General features: G+C 44.2%; 1 protein-coding gene across 1 annotated transcript; it reads right to left on the bottom strand.

The window, feature by feature from the left end:
* Positions 1-19,175: 19,175 nt before the first annotated feature.
* LOC147736682 (olfactory receptor 5G3-like) lies at positions 19,176-20,111 on the bottom strand. The gene has a single exon (XM_086952664.1). The coding sequence runs from the start codon at positions 20,109-20,111 to the stop codon at positions 19,176-19,178; it is 936 nt and encodes a 311-aa protein (XP_086808790.1).
* Positions 20,112-20,451: the final 340 nt, after the last annotated feature.

Genomic DNA, 20,451 nt, shown 5'->3' on the forward strand with positions numbered 1-20,451 from the left:
CTCTGTTGTCAGAGAGACAGAGGAACTGCCTGGACACCTAAAACCAACTCAGAGAATTCCACAGATCCACTCCAAGGCAGAGAGCAGATCTGCAGAGCACAGAACTAGGATGTAATGAGGACCAATACAGAGGAGAGCATCATTAGTTGGCACACTTTAGGTGGGAGCATTTAGAGCCACATGAAAAATTTACAAGGGTGAACATCTTGTGCTCTCACAGATGTGTAATCTACCTTAGAAACTGAACTAGGAAAGACTGTGATGTAAGCCCCAGGTCTGTTCCCTTCCAAGCACCATGTCAAAAATCAGGATTTGTATGCACAATTCTGTTACAATGTTTAGATTGACTAGTTTACCTCATTTCCCCCAACTTTCCATACTTTGAGCATGTGTCAGTCCTATGCTGTTTGTGCCTCTCACCATCCAAATGGTCTGCTTACCTTTCAGTGTAGTAATCAAGAGGCATATTTCATTGTACTATCAGAGTGTGTAAAGTTAACAGCCTCTCAAAGATAGGTCTAAATATCTGAATATTGATTTTAAAATACCAGAGCAGCACTTTTATATTTCTTGAGTGCAGTGTTGTCCGCTTCTATGAGATGACGGATAGGATGTTTGCCATTGTCTTAGTGCAAACCCTGACGGCCCATGTCAAGGACTAAATAATGTGTTACAAATATTGTACATCCTATAACGTCCTGAATTGTTTCTTGTCTACCTATCGTTTACCTATGTCCTACATATGCCAGTGTGTCCGAGGGCCTCTGGGCTAAAGTAGACACATGTTTATGGAGAAAATGGGCAAATCCTCTGACGACGTCTCAGCAATCCAGCAGTGTGGGTTCAACTGGAGATACCAGGAGGGCTAGTTGGCCCCCAAGGACACTCAAGAGCCAAGGGGACTTTTCCCTCAACAAGTAGTGCGCCAGTAGGCCTGTTTGCAGAGTGGAGGAGAAAGGGGGCATTGCCACCTACAAGGTCTCAGCAATCCCGCTGTATGGGATTCACTGGAGGTAACAGGAGGGGTAGTTGGTCTCAAAGAACATCCTGAGGCCACTCCCCCCTTCTCCACTACTCTGCAAAAGCGACTCATGGTGCACTACTGGTTGGGGTATGAAGACCACTTTGCTCCTGAGGGGCCTTGGGGGCCAAGAAGCCCTCCTGGTGCCGCCTATAAGTCCTACATAGTGGGATTCCTGAAAGCTGGTCGGCGGCCCAGTCCCCTTTCTCCACCAATCTACAAGCATGACTACAACATAAGAAAACATAGAAATTCATTGAAAAAAACAAAGGTTACAGGGACCAGTGGCGGATTCTATGCTATGGCGGGGTAGCGAAGCCCCGCTGCTTTTAAGCAGTGCATAATAGAAACATAAAATGATAATAACTTTGCCTTATTATCATTTTAAGCTTTGAGCTGCTTTGCAGGTGGGTGTGTGTTTAGGGCTTCTCTGCTCTCGGAGCAGGGCAGGGGAGGAGTGGTTTACCCAGTCCTAAGGGCACAATTACTTTTTGGTCAGCCCTCTCAGGCCGCCCAAACCAGTCATGCTCACTTTCCCCGTTCTCTATGCAGGCTGCATTACAGCCTGCATGGAGAACATCCACAGGCCCCCATTACCTGGTTAAGTGTTGAACCAGGATGCTCAAAACCAATCACCATGCAGAGAGCAGGAGCAAAGACGCTGGACCCTTCGGCAAAGTATTTTGTTTTATATATACGCTCCATGCGACTACACCCGCAGCACCGAGGGAGACGCCCGCCACTTTTGCCGTCCGGCTTCGTATCACGGAAGATCGGACTGGCCGCTGCAAGAGGAGCTTCCTTTTACTTAATTCATCACTGTCTCGTGTTACTGTTGCTCTGAGACTCACCTTTACATTGGGACCTTTTCTTTCCTGATTTCCACAATTATCCTATGCTACTGCTGCTCTGAGGGGAACTTTTGAGAAAGACATTGCACTCCTGTGGTTCCTTCTGCACCCCTATGCTAATTAATTTATATCTGCATCCAAGAATTGGGTCCCTTAAGAATGACTTAACTTAGGATTGTGATAGTTCCTCTGGTGTGAAGGTCGCTTCCGCTACTCTATTACGGATATACACTGCGCTCGGGTGGATCTGGAGAGCCCTGATTATTACTAATTTTCTAGCCCTGACGAAGTTCCCTGGCACGGGGGAACGAAACGCGTTGGCTGTGCGCCGCTGTTGTTATCAAAAGAAATTGAAAAATAAAGAAGAATTTCCCAAGACTCGACATCCTCTTGATTTGTTAAGTGCACCTGCCTTGTTGACTTACACCCGCAAACTATCTGCAACCCCTGTGCCTGCCCAGCGACCGCGAGACATGCCGGTCGCCACTGACAGAAATCCACTGAAAAAAACAGAGGTTACAGGGACATTATAGTTAGGCTCAGGTTTCACTTGTACAAAACCAGTGAAATTCAGCCGTTATACTTAGCTGAGCTAACTATAGCTCACGCCCCCACAATGCACTGCTTTTGACCTCATAAAGGTCATCACTCATGACATGGTCAGTGACATCACTGATGACATCTCAAATGGCATCACCAATGACATCATCCACAGAACCAATGACGCACCCTCTAACACGCCCACATAACTTTTCATACACCCACTCCAACTTCCACACTACCTTTCTCAAACCCATTGACACACCCATACCAGTACTTCTACAGCTGCTTACTGATTTATAGATCAACATGCACATCCACTTACTCACCCAAATAACTACTCACACACCCACTCACTCACTAATACAGTGACTGACTTCCACTCATACACCCATGGCCAAAGGTGTGCCAAAGGCAAGCCTGTATGCGCCCGTCTGGGTCTGGAATGTGTCTAGCGCCAGGAATGCTCCCTTTTTCTCTTCAGGTCAGGGTCAAACCTTGTGGCCAACCCCCTGCTCTGCACAGCCAAAGGCTATGTCCGGCATGGGGTTGGCTACCTGTAGGGAGTTGGAAGCAGGACCTGGCTGCAAGACTAACCCCATGCCACTCATGTGGCATAATGTTGGCTGCTTCTGGGTGGCTACCTACAGCCAATCCCACACCATGTGCGATGAATGGCCATGTGCAGCATCAGTCTTGGTTGTCTGAGGGTGGTTGGCTGCCTCTGGGTGGGTTGAACACAGGGCCTGGCTACAGGCTGTGTGTGGTTGGTGCTGGCTTTACACATGCTAATAAAATATTATTATAGGTGGTTACAAAAAACTTTCAGGTACGATCCACTTACTATTAGGCAAAAAAGAGAGCGATGGTAAAGGAAGGGGGGACAGATGTTGACTAAACAACACTGTTAACTGATATAGTGCACCATAAAACAGAGAAATGGTGGTAACAGCCCTGTACCTTATAGTTCCAACTATAAGGTACCGTTTTTTGTAACCACCTATAATGCCCCTTGGTCCAAATGCAACCTGACACGTGTGATATGACTAGTATTATAGGACATAGTCATCTAGTGGGTACAATGTGTATGAACAGGCACATTTTTGTGTTCCATCATTACGAGAAATATAATCTCTGCAGTGCTATCCACATGTCAGGAGCAAATTGTTACGCCAAATGTGTTTTTTGATAAAATGAATAAATCGATATGACCACCCGTTAACAATGCGAATTTCATCATTAGGAATCCCTCTATCAAAAACTATTCCTTCAAACGCATCATTTTTGCATGAAGATTCCCCTCGGGTGTTTTTGCTGTATGGATAGAATTCTACCTTTGTGAGTATACCCTTGTGAATTGAGCACTGTTGTTTTGTATCTGTAATTTTGCTTTATTCTTTTAACAAACAGCTATTTTTGAAACTATCTATAACCTAAGGAAGATATATATATGAACTTACTGTATGCTATCAAGTATAAAGATTTAGTTCGATATGTAGGAATATAGAAGTGATTCTACTTTAGTTTATTACAAGAAACTTGAGTGTACTTCTCTTCTTTGTAAGGGGGTGCCTTCATAAACCTAGATACGTTAGCCTTAATTGAGTCAGATACTGTACAATCGGCAAAATATATTGCTCATCAAAGGCCTTGAGTGTACATAACAATAGTCATGGTCAGTCCTCAAGTCAGGAATGTAGGTTTTTTAAATTTATTAGTAATAATACTTGTATATGTTGTTGCTATAACCTCTATGGATGTCTAGATAACATAGATATTCTTTTATAATTGTGTTTCAGGAATTAAAATTGTGTCTCCTGAAGAAGGCGGTCCCCTGCCGAAACGCGCGTCGAGTTCTTATGCTTGTTTTATTATTGATGTGATTATCTGTATGCTTTTTGTTAATATATTCCTTTATTTTATGTATTATGAATTTTATGTTAATTCGTTATGATTATTGTATGTAATTTTGACAAAGCTATTTTAATACCTATCGTATTGGTTTGACCTTCCGTCATTTCTAATATGATTTTTAAATATACAAAATAAAAATATACTTTTTATACAACTTTGTTGATCCTCCCCTACTGCTCCTTCTTGACAACTGGCCTGTCTTATCTGTACACTTATATACCTAGACGTCCTAGGATTTTTTCGCATCTGTTGCTACCCTGCCCTAGGAGTCTATAGATTGTCACTACCCAGGGGGTCCTTGCTATTCTCAGTTGTAACAGGTTTGCACCCCTTTCAGCCCTGACAGACGAGATTGGCGAGAATGTTTTGGGTGGGAGTTCAGAGGTGGGGATAGGGGAAGAACCAGTGGATGAACATGTACCTCTTATGGACCAAGTACTGCCTGATGCTAATATCCAATCAATCATCACTGATTTAAGAGCAGAAGTGGCGACCCTGAATTTGCAAAGATAAGAACTTAAGGGCAAGGTTAATCTTCTTCTTGCTAAAAATGGGAATCTCTTTGACAAACCAATTACCCAAGCCTTTCAGGCAGCTATCCCCTGTGTCACGGACTCTGCCTTGCTGACTGCAGGACCTCACCAGCACTCGACTAATCTAGTATTGATGCTCCAGGCACAACCCTAGAGAAGCAAGAAATAATAATAGACCATTCTGATAAAGCGATGTTGGGGAGTGATAGGATTGTGATGCTCCTGTTTGTGTATGGCACCCTGCTGGTGTCAAATACCCTAGGGGGACTGTAAAAATTGCTTTCCGCTTAAAGACTTTTGTTTTATGCGTAGTCTCGAGATTAACCCCTCTAAAACTAAGTTTCTGATGTTCAATCCCCACAAATCCTACAAAGGTAGACCTATTCTGGAGAGGGCAACCACCTTCCAATACCTGGGAATTACTCTAGCTGATTCTATGTTGTGGAAGCCCCAAGTGGCTAAATCCACTTTGAAACTTTCTCAAATAGCGGGGGCTTTAGTTAAGAACAGAGATTATCATTCTGGAAACCAGTGGCGGCGCCTTTACAAATATATGAATCCAAAGCGGTGAGCGCAGCCCCCATGGTGCAGAGTTGAGAACAAATTTCTGAGGAGCATAGTAGAACTTCCACAGAGCACCCCTCTCCACCCACTAAGGTTAGACCTGGGGAAGAAACAGATTGCTGACAAGGCTAAGCTCCGACCAGTGTTATTTTGGCAGAAAATATGGTCATATCCTGAGTTTGGATCTTATGCCAAGGCCCTGGATGAAGGCTTAGACAAGTAGAATGAACTGGGGTGGCTAAAGAATGTAAAGAACTTGCGAGCTAAAATAGGGCTTGAAGATCTATGGGAGAATAGGGACCCTATCTCATTCCCCACTAAAGCCACAACAAATTGCAATGCTGGGGCGGGGTCTCCCACCAAGCTGCTGCTAAGTCTAAAGAGGGTCGGTTAAACACTGAGTTCACTGATTTTAAATCTGTTTCCTATTAAGAACCCTTTTTATAGGTATTATTAAATCTACATTGGACAGAAAACTGTATATGCAGTTCAGGCTTGGTCTCTCCCACTAAATGCGCGCACTGGCTCATGGAACAACTTCATGGCAGCAACACAGTCCTGCGCTCTTTGCACTGCATCCTCTGAATCACCAGCACACGTCTTATTCGCCTGCCCTGCTTATTCTAGAGCCAAATGGCTGACACCCCTATGCAAAGAACTGGGGATCCGCGATCACAGTGAAGCCTTGCGCATACTGAAATGTGACCCGGGGTAAGTGATAGCTTATTCAGTCGCAAAAGTCCTGGGCCATATTTGGGGCATAAGGAGGAAGATGATGTAAAGAGGAGGAGACTGTTAATTTTGCATATTATTTGTTTAAATTAAATCAAGAAATAGCCCCAAAGCACTCTATGATGCAAATGGCTTAGGTATGAGTGGTTGGTTCCCCTAAGCATCGTGGCAACGGTTATGGCTAGTTGTTCTTGTAACAATGATGTTCACATGCCTTGAGCTGAACTCGATAAAGAGCCTTCCAGTATGTAAATAATGAACTTTGGGCCATATTATCAAGCATGGGCGATACATTATCGCTGCTTTAGCGGCAGGAAACTGCTGATAAAGCGGCAATAATGGGCTTGATAATATGTCCTTGTGAATTCCCATAGCAGCCCAGGCTCTGGTGTGAACCCGGGCTTCTATGGGAATTCACAAGGGCATATTATCAAGGCCCCTTATCGCCGCTTTAGCAGCAGTTTCCTGCCGATAAATGCGGCGATAATGTATCGCCCATGCTTGATAATATGGCCTTAGGTTTTTACCCTTGTGTTCAACCTCAGACCATGGTTTTAATATTTTATCTCTCTTCAACTTTTTAATTTTTGGACTTATTTATTTGAATAATGTATTTTCCTGAACTTGCCATGCTTTTTATGTTTTATTCAATTCCTGAATCTGAAGTCTATGAGCAAACTGTACATTGCACTTTCATGGTCTTATGACCGAATAAAGTTGATTGGGTAATAAAGTGCAGAGTGAATTGAACTAGGAGAGAACCTGAGTGTTTCTGGCCTGAGTGCTGTTGTCCTATAGAACATGTGAAGGATGAAACTCAGCACTTGCTTGACTCACAGAAGAATAACTTAGTGAATGAATATGGGCTGCAGCGTTTAGCAGTAGGTTACACCCACTGACTTTCATCTTTTACGCTTTTTCTCATGTCAATGAATCTTAGTTTTAACTGTGCAGGGATGGGACTGACATATGTGGGGGTAAAAGTGCAGTGCATAAAATGTGTCTTTTTGGGGTGCACAGTAGCATGATAAATTGTACAAGAGTAGCTTTGATTGTTTTTGAGATTTACTGCTTCGTGGTTGGCTGGCTGGGGTTGGTGGCAATTGAGCACATCTGTAAATCCTACAGCTGCCCTCCTGTGGAGTGAGCTCTTCATAAGTGTTGATTGTCCCACAGCAGTGGATAGAGATTAATGTCAAAAGACATGCTTATATGGCCTTAAATTCCATATTAAAGACACAAGTTAAAACACTGTACTGTCCTGTTTCCTGTCCTTACCGGACGCGCAGCGGACGGGTGCAGCGGGCGCGCCGTTTGCGCGCCGAAGGCCCGCCTAAGGCAAGCCCGTCTGTGCTCGTCCGTGCCAAGACCGGGCCCAGGGCCATTCCCCTTGGCCTATTTGTACCTCAGACCCCTCTAGCCCCTACCTCGATCGAATACACCTCCTCTCAACTGCAAGAACTTAACCCTCCGGCTAACCTATTGCACTCCGTACCCCATTTGTTATACACGGACCCCATGATAGGTCCTCACAAATGTCCTACTTGTATTCAACACCCCCCCATGCTAATACCCCCAAACAGGTTTTAGCAGCACTCATCAACGTACGCTCCCTCCCTAAACACAAACTCCAAATCTTAGAGTTCATTGTGTCTCACAATCTCAACTTACTGTTTATCACCGAGACTTGGGGTGACAACTCCTCCGGTCCGGGCTTCAAGGCAGCCCTCCCTGAAGAATACTGTGTTTACAGACTTGACAGAATTAAAAGAAAGGTGGCGGTATTGCCATCATTCATAGAAACCGCTATAAAGTCAAAACCACTGATCTTAAATACAAAGACTGTGAAGCCTTTTCCTTCTCTATCAGCCTCTCTGGCAACCAGTCATTCGCAGGCACGCTGCTCTACCGCCCGCCTAGGTCCAGATCTAACTTCCTTAACAACCTTAATAACCTAATCGAAGTTACAGCTGGAGCTCCTCAATACACCATATTAGGAGACTTTAATTTCCACCTAGAATCTCCAGGCGACAACGACATCATCACCCTAATCAATGATCTCTTAGCAGCCGGATTTCATCAAATTGTCACTGAGCCCACCCACAAGGCAGGTCACACCCTTGATGGGATATTTACCAACAATACAGCACTGAATCGGAGCAACGTGTCGCCCATGATGGATGCACAGCTTAATATACATTGCATTAACAAATGCCAATCCTCTTTTCATTTTTTCTTCCAAATGTTTTTATTTAATCTTCGTAATCCACATTCCTTTGTTTGTCTTTATAATCCACATTTAATCCAAAATGTCATCATTGTGATGCAAGTCACACGAGAGACTCTTACGTTTTCACCATTTTCTAAAAGATACAAAAGTGCTTATCCAAGCTTCATCCTGCACCCCGAGGGTGTACGTAAGTCTTGATCCACTAGCATGATTCTTAATTACCCAATGCATTTTGGGCCTTCCATTCGGCCCTTCGTCAGGGGTTAAATTTATCTAAAATGCAAAAACACATGGTTTAGCCTGTGTATGCCCCGCTTTCCCTAGATATTAAAATGCACATTTCCGCCCCCAAAAATCAGCGTCTACCCGCAATAAATATTGTTGCTGCTTCACCCCTAGTCGGATATCTATGTTCTTATCTGTGCCTGTCTCCCCTTGTGCCCCCCTGCAAGTGCAAACATCATTCTTCTTCCACCCGGTTTGCCGCCTGCGTGACGCTTAATGCCTTACCTGTAATCCCTCTCTTTTAGCTATACTCCTATCCACACATCTCTGTCCCTCCACCTAACTGCCAAGTTATTTAGACTATACAAGACTCTGCCCCTTCCTTCCATGCTTCGTACCTTTCACCATGTCAATACTCTCAGTTTTCCATTGTCTCTTGCGAAAGTTTCCAACTCCTTGGCTTTCTACTTCTTGTACCTCCTTGTTGTCTCCGCCTCTCTAACACACCTGTTTCCTATTAAACCTCATCCACTCGGTGGTCCTACTTCACTTTCTACGTCTCGCCTCTGCTGTTTCCTACCATGCCCACAATGCACTGAACCAGTTTTTTTTGGCTCCAAGCACCCATACCCCTTTTGTCAATTGCATTATTAACATATCCAACATTTATTGCCCCGCCCTCCCTCAGATGATAAAACAGACGTTGATTAATATGTATGACTTCCCACAAGCCGGACATATGTGCTACAAACAGATTTATATACATTGCTAAACTGTGATGTTTACTCTCAGCATGTTAATCTTTAAATATTTAAACGTTAGTCCTCTTTCATATGTTTTTCATCCAATCCAAATTTTCAAGCGATGCTGTGTTCATGTTACAAATGTCTCTCTTGTGATGTTTAACAGATTAAAAGTTATAAAAAGGTGTGCACCGTGCCATTCTTACAGTGCAATTATATATTTACCAACAACCCTCACATTCTGATTTCCTATCCTATCCCTCTTACCTGGACAGACCACTTAGCAGTCTGTTTTTCTATAAAAATCAAATCCCCTCCATCTCCAATCGGATCATCTTCTCCTATCTCATCAAGAGACTGGAAAACATCGATATCTCTCATCTTGCCTCTATATTGACCGATGGCATTAATATTATGGAATCGGATCCGTCACTAGCCACCAATAACTACCTCAACATCTTGGACAAGGCTTGTTCCAAGCTAGCCCCTCCTAAAATCTTTCATCGCAATAGAAAATCTCCTTCTGCCCCATGGTTCTCGGAATCCCTACGTCTTCAAAGACAACATTGCAGAAATCTGGAAAGACACTGGTGCAGGTACTACAATCCTACTGATAAAATCTCATACAAAAGCGCCCTTTCCAAATACAAAGACCTCATCACTTCTGAAAAAACGATTTATTACACTTCCCAAATTAATCAGGCTCAAAACTCCGCAAGAAAACTGTTTCAAGTGGTTAATCATCTCTCAAACCCCCCTGGCCCCCCTCTGACACCTCTCAATCCCTCTGCAACGCCCTCGCAGAATTTTTTAAGGACAAAGTGACTTCAATCTTCTCAGCCTTTCTTCACAAACCTTCCTCAACCATCATAACTAATCAATCTCCAGTTATCAATGTTCCCTCCTTCTGTAATTTCAAATCAATCACTGAGGAACAAGTCTCTCGCTTAATCTCCAGCACTAAATCAGGATTACCTCTGGATCCATGTACTCCTTCCATTCTCAACCTCATCCCAGATGCCATCTCCCCCACTTTGACGAACATCTGTAATACTATGTTCACTACCAGCTCATACCCTTCCATCTGGAAAAAGGCCATCAACAAGCCACTCCTGAAAAAACCCACCCTTGATCCTTCCTCCCCTTCCAGCTACAGACCCATTGCATGTCTTCCCTTTCCAACAAAAATATTCGAAAGAGTAATGAACATACAACTTTCCAAATTTTTCTATGAAAATAACCTACTGGACGAGACCCAATTTGGTTTCAGGCAGGGACACGGAACCGAAACGGCTTTAATAAAAGCAGCTGATGAAATAAGAATGTCTTGGACAAAGGAGGAGCGGCAATATTAATACTGCTTGATCTATCTGCAGCTTTTGACACGGTCGATCATGCCACTCTGATCGGCCGTGTCTCAGCAATTGGCATCCAGAAGAAGGCCAAAGAACTCCTCGCTTCCTTCCTGGCGAACCATTCACAGGCTGTAAAGCTGGGCCCTTTCTTCTCCCACACCTTCTCCCTTCCGTGCGGAGTACCACAGGGCTCCTCGCTAAGTCCGACCCTGTTTAACATATATGTTTTGGACTTAGCGAGGGTGATTGAGTCCTACGGCATTAGCCTTACGACCTATGCCGACGACACCCAATCGGTCCTATCTGTGCATGATGATGGACCGACAGTTGCAGTAAACTTTCAAGAGGGAATGCTTGCCATCAGTTCCTGGATGTCATCAAACTGCCTAAAATTAAACTCTGAGAAGACAGAGGTCATGACATTCAGGAAACTGGAACCTGCCTGGTCCCCTCGATGGTGGCCCAATGAAATGGGACCTCCACCAGAACCTGTTACTAAGGTTCACAACCTTGGAGTCATATTTGACGACAGATTGATTTTCACCATCATGTGAACTCCATAGTCTCCACCTCCTTCTTCACTTTGAAGAAGATAAAGAAGCTCCTTCCCTACCTTCCCACTTCAGCTGATAAGACATTGATCAGCACTCTTGTTTTCTCTAAAACTGATTATTGTAACGCCCTCCTTAATGCACAGGAAAAAGTTCTTAATAGGCTTCAGCTAGTGCAGAATGCTGCAGCCAGAATCTTACTGGGCATCTCCAAGTTCACCTCCATCTCAACTTATATCCAACAGCTTCATTGGCTCCCAGTCAGGAGCCGCACAAAATTTAAGGCATTGTGTATTGCCTATAAAGCAATCAACAACTCTGGCCCGCAGTTTCTCAAGGACGCCCTCCGTCCGCTTGAAAACCTAAGAACCCTTCGTTCATCCTCAGCTCATCTGTTCAAAATCCAATGCACAAAAAAAGCTAACTGGGGTGACATGCTTTGTGATCTCCACAGCCAGACTTTGGAATTCACTCCCTCTCACCATCAAAACTGCCCCAACGCTCCTTAGCTTTAGGAAGAAATTAAAAACCTGGTTATTCCCACATTAAGATCTGCCTTAGCCATCATTCTGTTCAGTGAGCGCCGAGACACCCCAGGGTATTTGCGCGCTATAAAAATCGCCAAAACATAAACATTGGTGCAGAACATTATTCAGGCAAGACTTGGCTTTGGGACGAGGTTTAACTCACTCTTGGTATTATCACAAAGCCCCAGGATTCAAGGTTTTATTTCCACCTGCCATAAAGGAAATGTTATCATTCCCAAGGTTGAAGAGTGTGTGATATCGATCCCTGTTACGTGATACTTTGGAGAACTTACATTGTTTAGTAAAAAAGAATAGAACATTGTTATAAATTACCACCTTTTGCATGACATTTCCCAAGATTTTTACCATGGCTATCTTGTTGACCATAAACCTCTGTGCACCTTAGCCCTACCAACGAGTGATAAAGTGCTTTTGCTCCCTCTCTAAACGCAATGGAATTGTTATACACCTGATGACACCTTTAACTTACCTATAAGTGCCAAGTACATGATAGAAGGTGAACCCACAGTCTATAGGTTGAGTGTCACCAGTGGGCTGAGGCACACATTACGCCATTTACTAAAGTGACGCAAGAAAACCTACTTCAGGCAAACAATTGCAGCCTGGCAGAGCAGTTTTTAAACTGCAAATCCAAGCTGTCAAGCTAAACCCTTGTGATGGGCCTAAGCCTTCCCTTTTTAATAAGTCACTCCTCAGGTAGGCTTAAGTGCCCCGAGTGACATAGTGCCTGGTATTTAAAAGTAGGACATGTAAAGGGTTAATGTTCCACATGTCCTTACAGCAAAAAGCCTATAAGCTATTTTCACAGTAACAAGGCTGGCTGTTTCCATAACAAATGATTGGATTATGGAAATTCATTAGTACACCTTTTAATGCTAATGCTCGAGAAAAATTGCAAGGACAGTTTTATTAAGAAGCCAACTCCGAATTAATTGTAAAGGGAAATTTTATCTAACTATTAAGGTAAAGGCAATTTATAAATATCAGCTTTTCTCTGCCCAAAGCCTCTAAGCCCTTTCTGTAAGTATTTCAAATGTCATTGTGCAGCAGATACCTTTGTATTGAGGTGTGAATTGCTTGCCGGACAGCAACAAAGGCATTTGGGTGTTGGTTATTTGTCCCTTGACAAAATGGCCTTGGGTTAGTGTCTAGGCACTTTAATAACCCGAAAGGAGGTGTACCCAGTCACAGGCAGACATAGCGCACATCTTTCCTTACTCAATGTATTGCCCTTCTAGGCATGCTGTCACCAAACCCTCTAGGAGATTAGATTCCCCAGAACGGATTTAGAGGGACCACCTGGGAGGGGTTATCCATTTCCATAGCCACACCTCTGGGTGGGCACAAGGAGCTCTGACCAGGGGAACGCAGGTTCTCGTATTTTGGATTTAGGTATGGAAGGGCAGTGAAGGATAGAAAACAATAAAACCCGTAAGATGATCTGGAAGAGCATAGGGTCACCTCATTGATTAGTGAGCAGCCAGGAGTTGCTGCACCTACAGGCTGGCACTGGCCATAAATGTGACATCCGCAGTCCCATCCTCAGAATACTGCTATACCGGAGAAAGGTTCAGAAGAGGACTACACTGCTGTATTAAGACCTGAGAACCTTTTTTCCTTGTACGCAGAAAGGACTCCAAGGGTCATAGGGCTGTTTCAGGGACACAATAATCTTCAAGAGGCTTTTTCCTGCTGACCAGTTCAACAAGTCAAATCGGACATCGAAACCCTGCACAACCTTATTTTACAACAAACCAAGACCTCTTGCATTAAACAGGAATACAACCCGTCCTCATCCCCCCAGATCTATAGCCGCATCCATCGTCCTCCTGCAAACTCCGAAGCCCACGGCTTTCCACGCTGGAGCACAATCCCTCTCCCTAATGACATTTCCCGCCCTATCAGGGGGTCAAACCTTCTATCTGCCTCAGATATAGGGGCCCTCCTACGCTCTTACGTGCAGCATCACCCTTCTCAGAGTGCGGGACTTCCAGTTAGCCTGCTTACAGACTCCCGAATACCAGCCAATCTGATCGACACGCATAGAGCCACCAGACTCAATTCCAAAGGCATTGTAGAAAACAACCTCACTAGAATCCCCATCTCAGCCGAACCCACCACAATCATCTCCCAGCCATGGATAAGCTGTATCCTCCTAAATTGCAAATCCGCCTCTATACATGCAGCCGATATAGCTGACCTACTTATCACGAACAAACCAGACATTATGATCCTAACAGAAACCTGGCTAAATTAAACATCTACGCCTATCATGGACATCTTGCTACCCCCTAACTATAACATTACCAGACTCGACAGAACCGACAGGCCTGGAGGTGGGATAGCATGCATTCACCAGATCAGCCTAATAGCTACCAACGCCAATGCCCCTGCAATATCATCGTGCGAATACCTATGCTTAAGCATCGCCAACAACAACAAACAAATATGCTCTCTACATGCCTTCTACCATCCTCCGGGAGATAATCTCACGTTCATAGAACACTTCATGGACATTCTAGCTACAAACGACAACCAAACATTCTAAGCAAATCTTCTTGGGAGACTGCAACCTTCACTGGGAAGACCAGAACGACCCAGGGGTAAACAGCCTCAAAGCCTTCCTCACGGACCTCAATCTCAACCAAATTTGTAACAGGCCAACACACGACAAGGGTGCAACTCTCGACCTAATAATCTCCAAAGGAAACTCCACACTGCTCGACTCGATACTCCTTTGCGACTGGTCTGACCATCATGTCATCTCATTCCAAATCTCTGAAACCATTACACGACTCCCTACACAACCTCTGAGAACCAAGGTCTGGAAGAGAAACCTTAAAAACGTTGGATCTGCCCTCACAGCCCTAGATAACTCAAACCCTCTTAGTCGGCCGGAAGACCTGGCTGATGTTCAGGGGCTGACAAATCACTACTTTCAATCCATGAACAACCTCGTAGACACAATTGCCCCATTGCAACTGAAGAGAACCTCCTCTAAAGATTCCAAACCATGGTACGATGGGAGGCTAAATGAAGACAGACGGTCTCTTAGAGTAATTGAATGACGCTGGAGAGCTACACCCTCAACTGACCTCCTCAAACTTCTCAGAACAGCTTATTTCAGAAAAATCAGAAAATCTAAAACTGACTTCTTCAGATCTCAACTAGACCTTGCCAAGCACCACCCCAAAAAACATTTTGATCTTATCAAAGTACAAACCAAGAACCCACTTATTGTCCTCAACACCAACGCTCTCTCTAATCCCACCTGTGATGAATTTGCCTCCTTCTTCGCCTTTAAGACAGCATCCATTAAATCTGATCTACTCAAGGACCTAAGATTCTTTTCAGACTTGAAAGAGAGCCCATGTCAGTCCCTAGACAGTGCCCTAACTAATGACCTCCCATTATTCAAACTAAAAAACAATGCATTGTGGTCCCACTTCAACAGTTACAGTGAAGACACCATACTAAAAACGTTAAACACTCTGAAACCCTCCAATCACTTCACAGAACCGCTACCAGCAAACTACATACAGGACTTCATTCCTCTCCTTCTACCCATCTGAACCAAGATCATTACCACTTCCCTTCTTCAAGGATCCATTCCTGACACCCTGAAAACGGGGCAGGTCTTGCCTATCCTAAAGAAACCCACAGCCAACCCCTCGGACCCTAATAACTATCGTCCGATCGCTAACATCTCTATGTTAGCCAAACTCCTGGAAAAATGCGTTAACATACAATTGAACAGTCACATTGCTCATTTCAACCTGCTGAACCAATTTCAATCTGGTTTCAGAGCAGGTCACAGCACAGAATCAGCTATGACACATATATTAGACGACGCTCTAAAAATCCTTGACCAAAATGAAGCCTGTCTTCTAATCCTACTCGACCTGTCATCAGCTTTTTACACCGTCAAACACGACAACCTGCTGAATCTCCTGAAACACAGAATGGGTTTGTCTGGAAATTTATTTAACTGGTTTGCCTCTTTCCTCCAAAATAGATCCCAAAGATTCAAGGTCAACCAGTCCCTGTCCATCGCCTCGTCTGTCACGCTGGGAGTCCCACAAGGTTCCTCCCCCTCTCCCACCCTATTCAACCTTTTCATGGAACCGCTCACTGATCTTCTCAGCCTCGCCAATATACACTTCCACATGTATGCTGACGACACCCAAATATACATCAAAATCCACTCTCTGGAAGACATCAAATCACTCAACACCACACTACAAAAAACCAAAATTTGGCTGGCCGAAAACCACTTGAAACTCAACTCCCTCAAAACGGAATTCCTTGCAATCGCTCCCCCTAACACAACTCACACTATCATAGACTGGATGAAGCACCTAACAGCTCACAATGGTCAACCGCTCATGGTCGACTCAGCAAAATCTCTGGGGTTAATGCTGGACAGTAATCTTAAGATGCAGAAACACATCAGCACCTCAACAAAGGGAGCCAACTTTCACCTTAAGACCCTGTGAAAACTGAAACCCTATCTACCCCCCTTCGATCTCAAACAAGCAGTTCAAGCCATAGTTATCCCACGCCTGGAATATGGAGCAGTACCCTTATGCGGACTCCCTAGGTCATCGACAGCCCCGTTATGAGCCACGATAAACTCAGCGGCGAGACACATCAGAGGTTCTAAGAGAAATGCCCACATATCCCCAGACCTGAAAGCCCTCAACTGGCTACCGTTTGAAGCCAGAATTCATTTAAAGATCGATTGTATGACTCACGAGGCCCTCTACCACAACGCCTCACAATACCTGGCCCAGAAACTGGTGCTCTCGGTGGGCAGCAGAGCTTCCAGGAGTGCCAAGACTCTGCTCCTACAACCTCAACGATTTGCCAAGAAAAAACTGTATAACCGATCCTTCTCTGGTATGGCTCTGAGGATATGGAACGCTTAGCCCAATTAGACCAGAATTAACCCTTCCTCTACCGCCTTCAAAGGAGAAGTGAAAACTATCCTCATTATTATTATTATTATTAACTGAGCTTATAAAGCGCCTGGTTACACTAGTCAGTGTGTCCCCGCGCTAATAGTGGCCTAAAAGATCCCTAACACAGCCAGAAAAGAGCACTTCAATATTTCGGGAACAGATGTGTCATGGCTCAATTCACGTGAACTCTACGTCTACTCACTGCACTGTATTACCTGCTTCTCTTCGTTCATATTCGTCCCTCTCTATATCTTTGTTGTTTTGCTCTAGCTCAGCACCATCTTCTCTTGATCTAGACGTATGTAAAACTTACCTATTTTGTGTTATCCTATATCGTAATATATCGTATATTTACTCCACTTGCCCTGTAAAGCGCTCTGATACTCACAAGAGTCTGGTTCGCGCTATATAAACCTTTCAAAATAAAACTGGTCTTGGCATAATCCCTTATGTTGGTCTCTGCTGCTAGAATGAGTCCTGACTCCTTAATGCTGGCCCAAAGGTCCTGGGCCCTTGGCTAGTGTCAGAGTGTACTGCTCTCTCCCTAACCCTAAATCTGAGACCTACAAACTGAGATCCACAGTTGGACCTAGCCCCAACCTGACGGACAATTCACTGAGGGTGCATCACTTCTGGGAATTAGTTAATAGCAGCTCCTTTTATATGCAGTCAACTGGCACCCGGCAATGCTAAACTCTCTTTAGCTTAGTCTTGAAACCTGGCCCCACTGAGGAAATCTGCTGCCTGAATCCGATTGATGTTGAGGCCAGTTTGGGCTTGAAACTCAACTTTTCCTGCTCAGAGCTTTAGTGTCTTTGTCAAGGGCTTCACCAAGACCTCATTGTCAATGAGCCCTTCTTCAGCCAAAGCTTGCTGCCTCATCAGCTGAAGACCTTCTGCTGCTCTGAAATGTCATAAGTCTAAGGGTTACATTTTAACTAGGACAAATCTGATCCCTGTATCCAACTCTTGCTCTTTCGCAGTCAGCCTTAGCTGTCACCTAAGTGGTGGTGGAGCACAACCAGATGACCTCGACTGGCTCCTAAACCATTTTGCTACCATTTTTAATAGGTGTGGGTGTAACTGGTGCAATTCTCCATAGTGTAATAACTCATATTTACCGCAAAATTATTCATTTTAATGAATAATGGGGAGAAGCATAATCCAGCATTTAGTCCTATTTTCCTAGCGCAAAATAGAGTTTTGTGTCCAAAATGGGCCTGAGGATGCATATTGTACTAAGAAAACAGAACTAAATGCTGAAGGACCTTAACAGTAGTCGCCAGAAGCCACTCACTCTCTGTTTGTTCATTAATCTTGTGCTCCTGTTGTAGGATTTTTGCCCCAAATTACTCTTAACTACTCATGCTAGAATAATTGTTTCATTTTGGAAATATCACGGTACAGGAGTAATGCATAATTACTGAAATTACTCTGATCACTACTATAATTACATTTTACTCATCCCTAATTTGGAATCAAATTTTAGAAATTCTTTTCTCCGCTTTCATTTATTGGATTTTTGTTGTTTTGGTGTCATTTCATTTATGGAAATATTGTCTGTCTTTCTAAATTGGTTTGGGATTTATTTTGTGTTGCAGTTTAACCTTATTAATGTTTGAGCACTGCAGAAACACCTTACATATTGCCTCTAAAGTTAAGCTTGTCTGCTCTGTGCCGTAGCAATGAGAGGGTTGAGCTCAAGTTTACTCAGAGCTCTATTACAAGTCTGGTGGTCCACACCGCCAAGTTCACGGGGTCGTGACGGTCTTCCAACCGCCCTATTACAATTAGGGTGGTAGGATCGGCATTGCTCTGCAACAGCCACCAGCAAACCACCATTGCCCTGCGATGTTGCGGAGTTTAGGAGGCCGCAATATGCTTAGCGGCATCATCATGGTCCCACCAAGCATATTATGAGTCCCCTCATTGACACAGTATTTATTGTGGTTCATGGCAGAGAGGAAACATGTGCCCCCCCAGTGTGCCTGCACACTAGTTCCTGCACAGCAGGGATTTAAGAGTGTGGTGCCTATTTTTGGAGACACTGCAGTGGGAACGTCAAAAAAAGCCCGCCAGGTTTGAGAAACACTCATAATCTGGTGGGTGGACTGACCAAGGGTTTGGCGTTGCGGTCCCGAGGTGGACCCGGTGAAGCACATCAAACTCGTAATCAGGCCACTAGTAACTTTTGTGGTTCAAACTGACAAGGATAGTGATAATTATTTGGACCGGCTTTTCACTACTGTCAAATAATAACCCAATTTCTTACAAATATCCTATCACGTATTTCTGTGCTAGGTGTCAGTGAAAGAGATTAGTCACTTAGGAGCGCTGTGCATGTTCAACATACTGTTTAAGTGTCTCACGACTGCATTCAAGGAGCTGATACTGAGATATCCCAGATTCAGAAACAATCCATATTTCCTACTTTTCGCCTTAAAGCCCTCATTATCTCTTTGTTCCTCAAACTATAAATCATTGGGTTAAGGATTGGTGTGCCAATTGTATAGATGAGAGCAGCCATCCAGACATTGGGCCGTGAAAGGCTGGCCAGGGTTCTGAAGTACATGAAGATGAGAGTTCCATAGTAGAGAGACACCACCATGAGGTGGGAGCTACAGGTGGAGAAGGTCTTCTGCCTGCCCTCCCTGGACACAATCTTCAGGATAGTGGAGATGATGCGGGCGTAGGAGCCGAGAACAACAGCAAAGTTCCCGATGCCCACAAGGAGTACACCGAGGAAGATAGTGATCATGTTCACACTTCTGTCCGAGCAGGACATCTGCAGGAATTGTAAAATGTCGCAAAAAAAGTGGTTGATCACATTGGATCTGCAGAAGGTCAGCTGACTGGTTGCCACAGTGTAAATCAAGGAATAAAGGCCACCACTAATCCATGGGCCAACTGCCAGGCGCACACAGACCTCCAAGCTCATGATGGCATGGTAGTGCAAGGGCTGGCAAATGGCAACATAGCGGTCAAAGGCCATCACTGACAAAAGGAAGCATTGCACAGTGGTTAGGAGGATATAGAAGAAGAGCTGGGCCATGCAGCCATGATAGGAAATCACCCGTGTCCTTGAGACGAGGTCTGACAGCATCTTAGGAACTATCACCGAAGGGCACAGGATGTCCAGAAGCGAGATGTTGCTTAGAAAAAAATACATTGGTGTCTGGAGGTGAGAATCAGAGCTGATTATGATGATGATGAGAAGATTCCCCAACAAGGTGGCAGCATAAATAATGGAGAAAGAAAAAAACAAGGGAATCTTCAGATATGGAAAGTGTGAGAAGCCCACAAGGGTAAACTCTCTCACCATGGTCTGGTTCTCCTCCATCATGCCACCCTGTAAATATAAAGGAAGGCATAGTTAGTGGGTTTAAAGAGAATGGCAGCATTTAGTTGATAAATACTTACAATCTTGCCTTTCACCAGCGTCATTATGCATTGTGTGTTGTCTTTAAATTGAATTGTCTCTATCTTTTGTTATTTGGTTACTGTTTTTTCTCTTTTTCCTGTTTTTTGTATTGTATTTTACACTCCAGGCAAAGGCCAAGGCAGTGGTGAGAGAGGTGGACAACCAAGTAGAGTGAGGAGAGGTGTTGTGGCTCCACCTGAGTCTGTCTCCCAGACTCACTGTCTCTCTCACTTTCAGATGACTGGAAGAAGCTCCTCACCCA

The sequence above is a fragment of the Lissotriton vulgaris genome, chromosome 1_2, assembly GCF_964263255.1.
Source record: "Lissotriton vulgaris chromosome 1_2, aLisVul1.2, whole genome shotgun sequence".
Lineage (NCBI taxonomy): Eukaryota > Metazoa > Chordata > Amphibia > Caudata > Salamandridae > Lissotriton > Lissotriton vulgaris.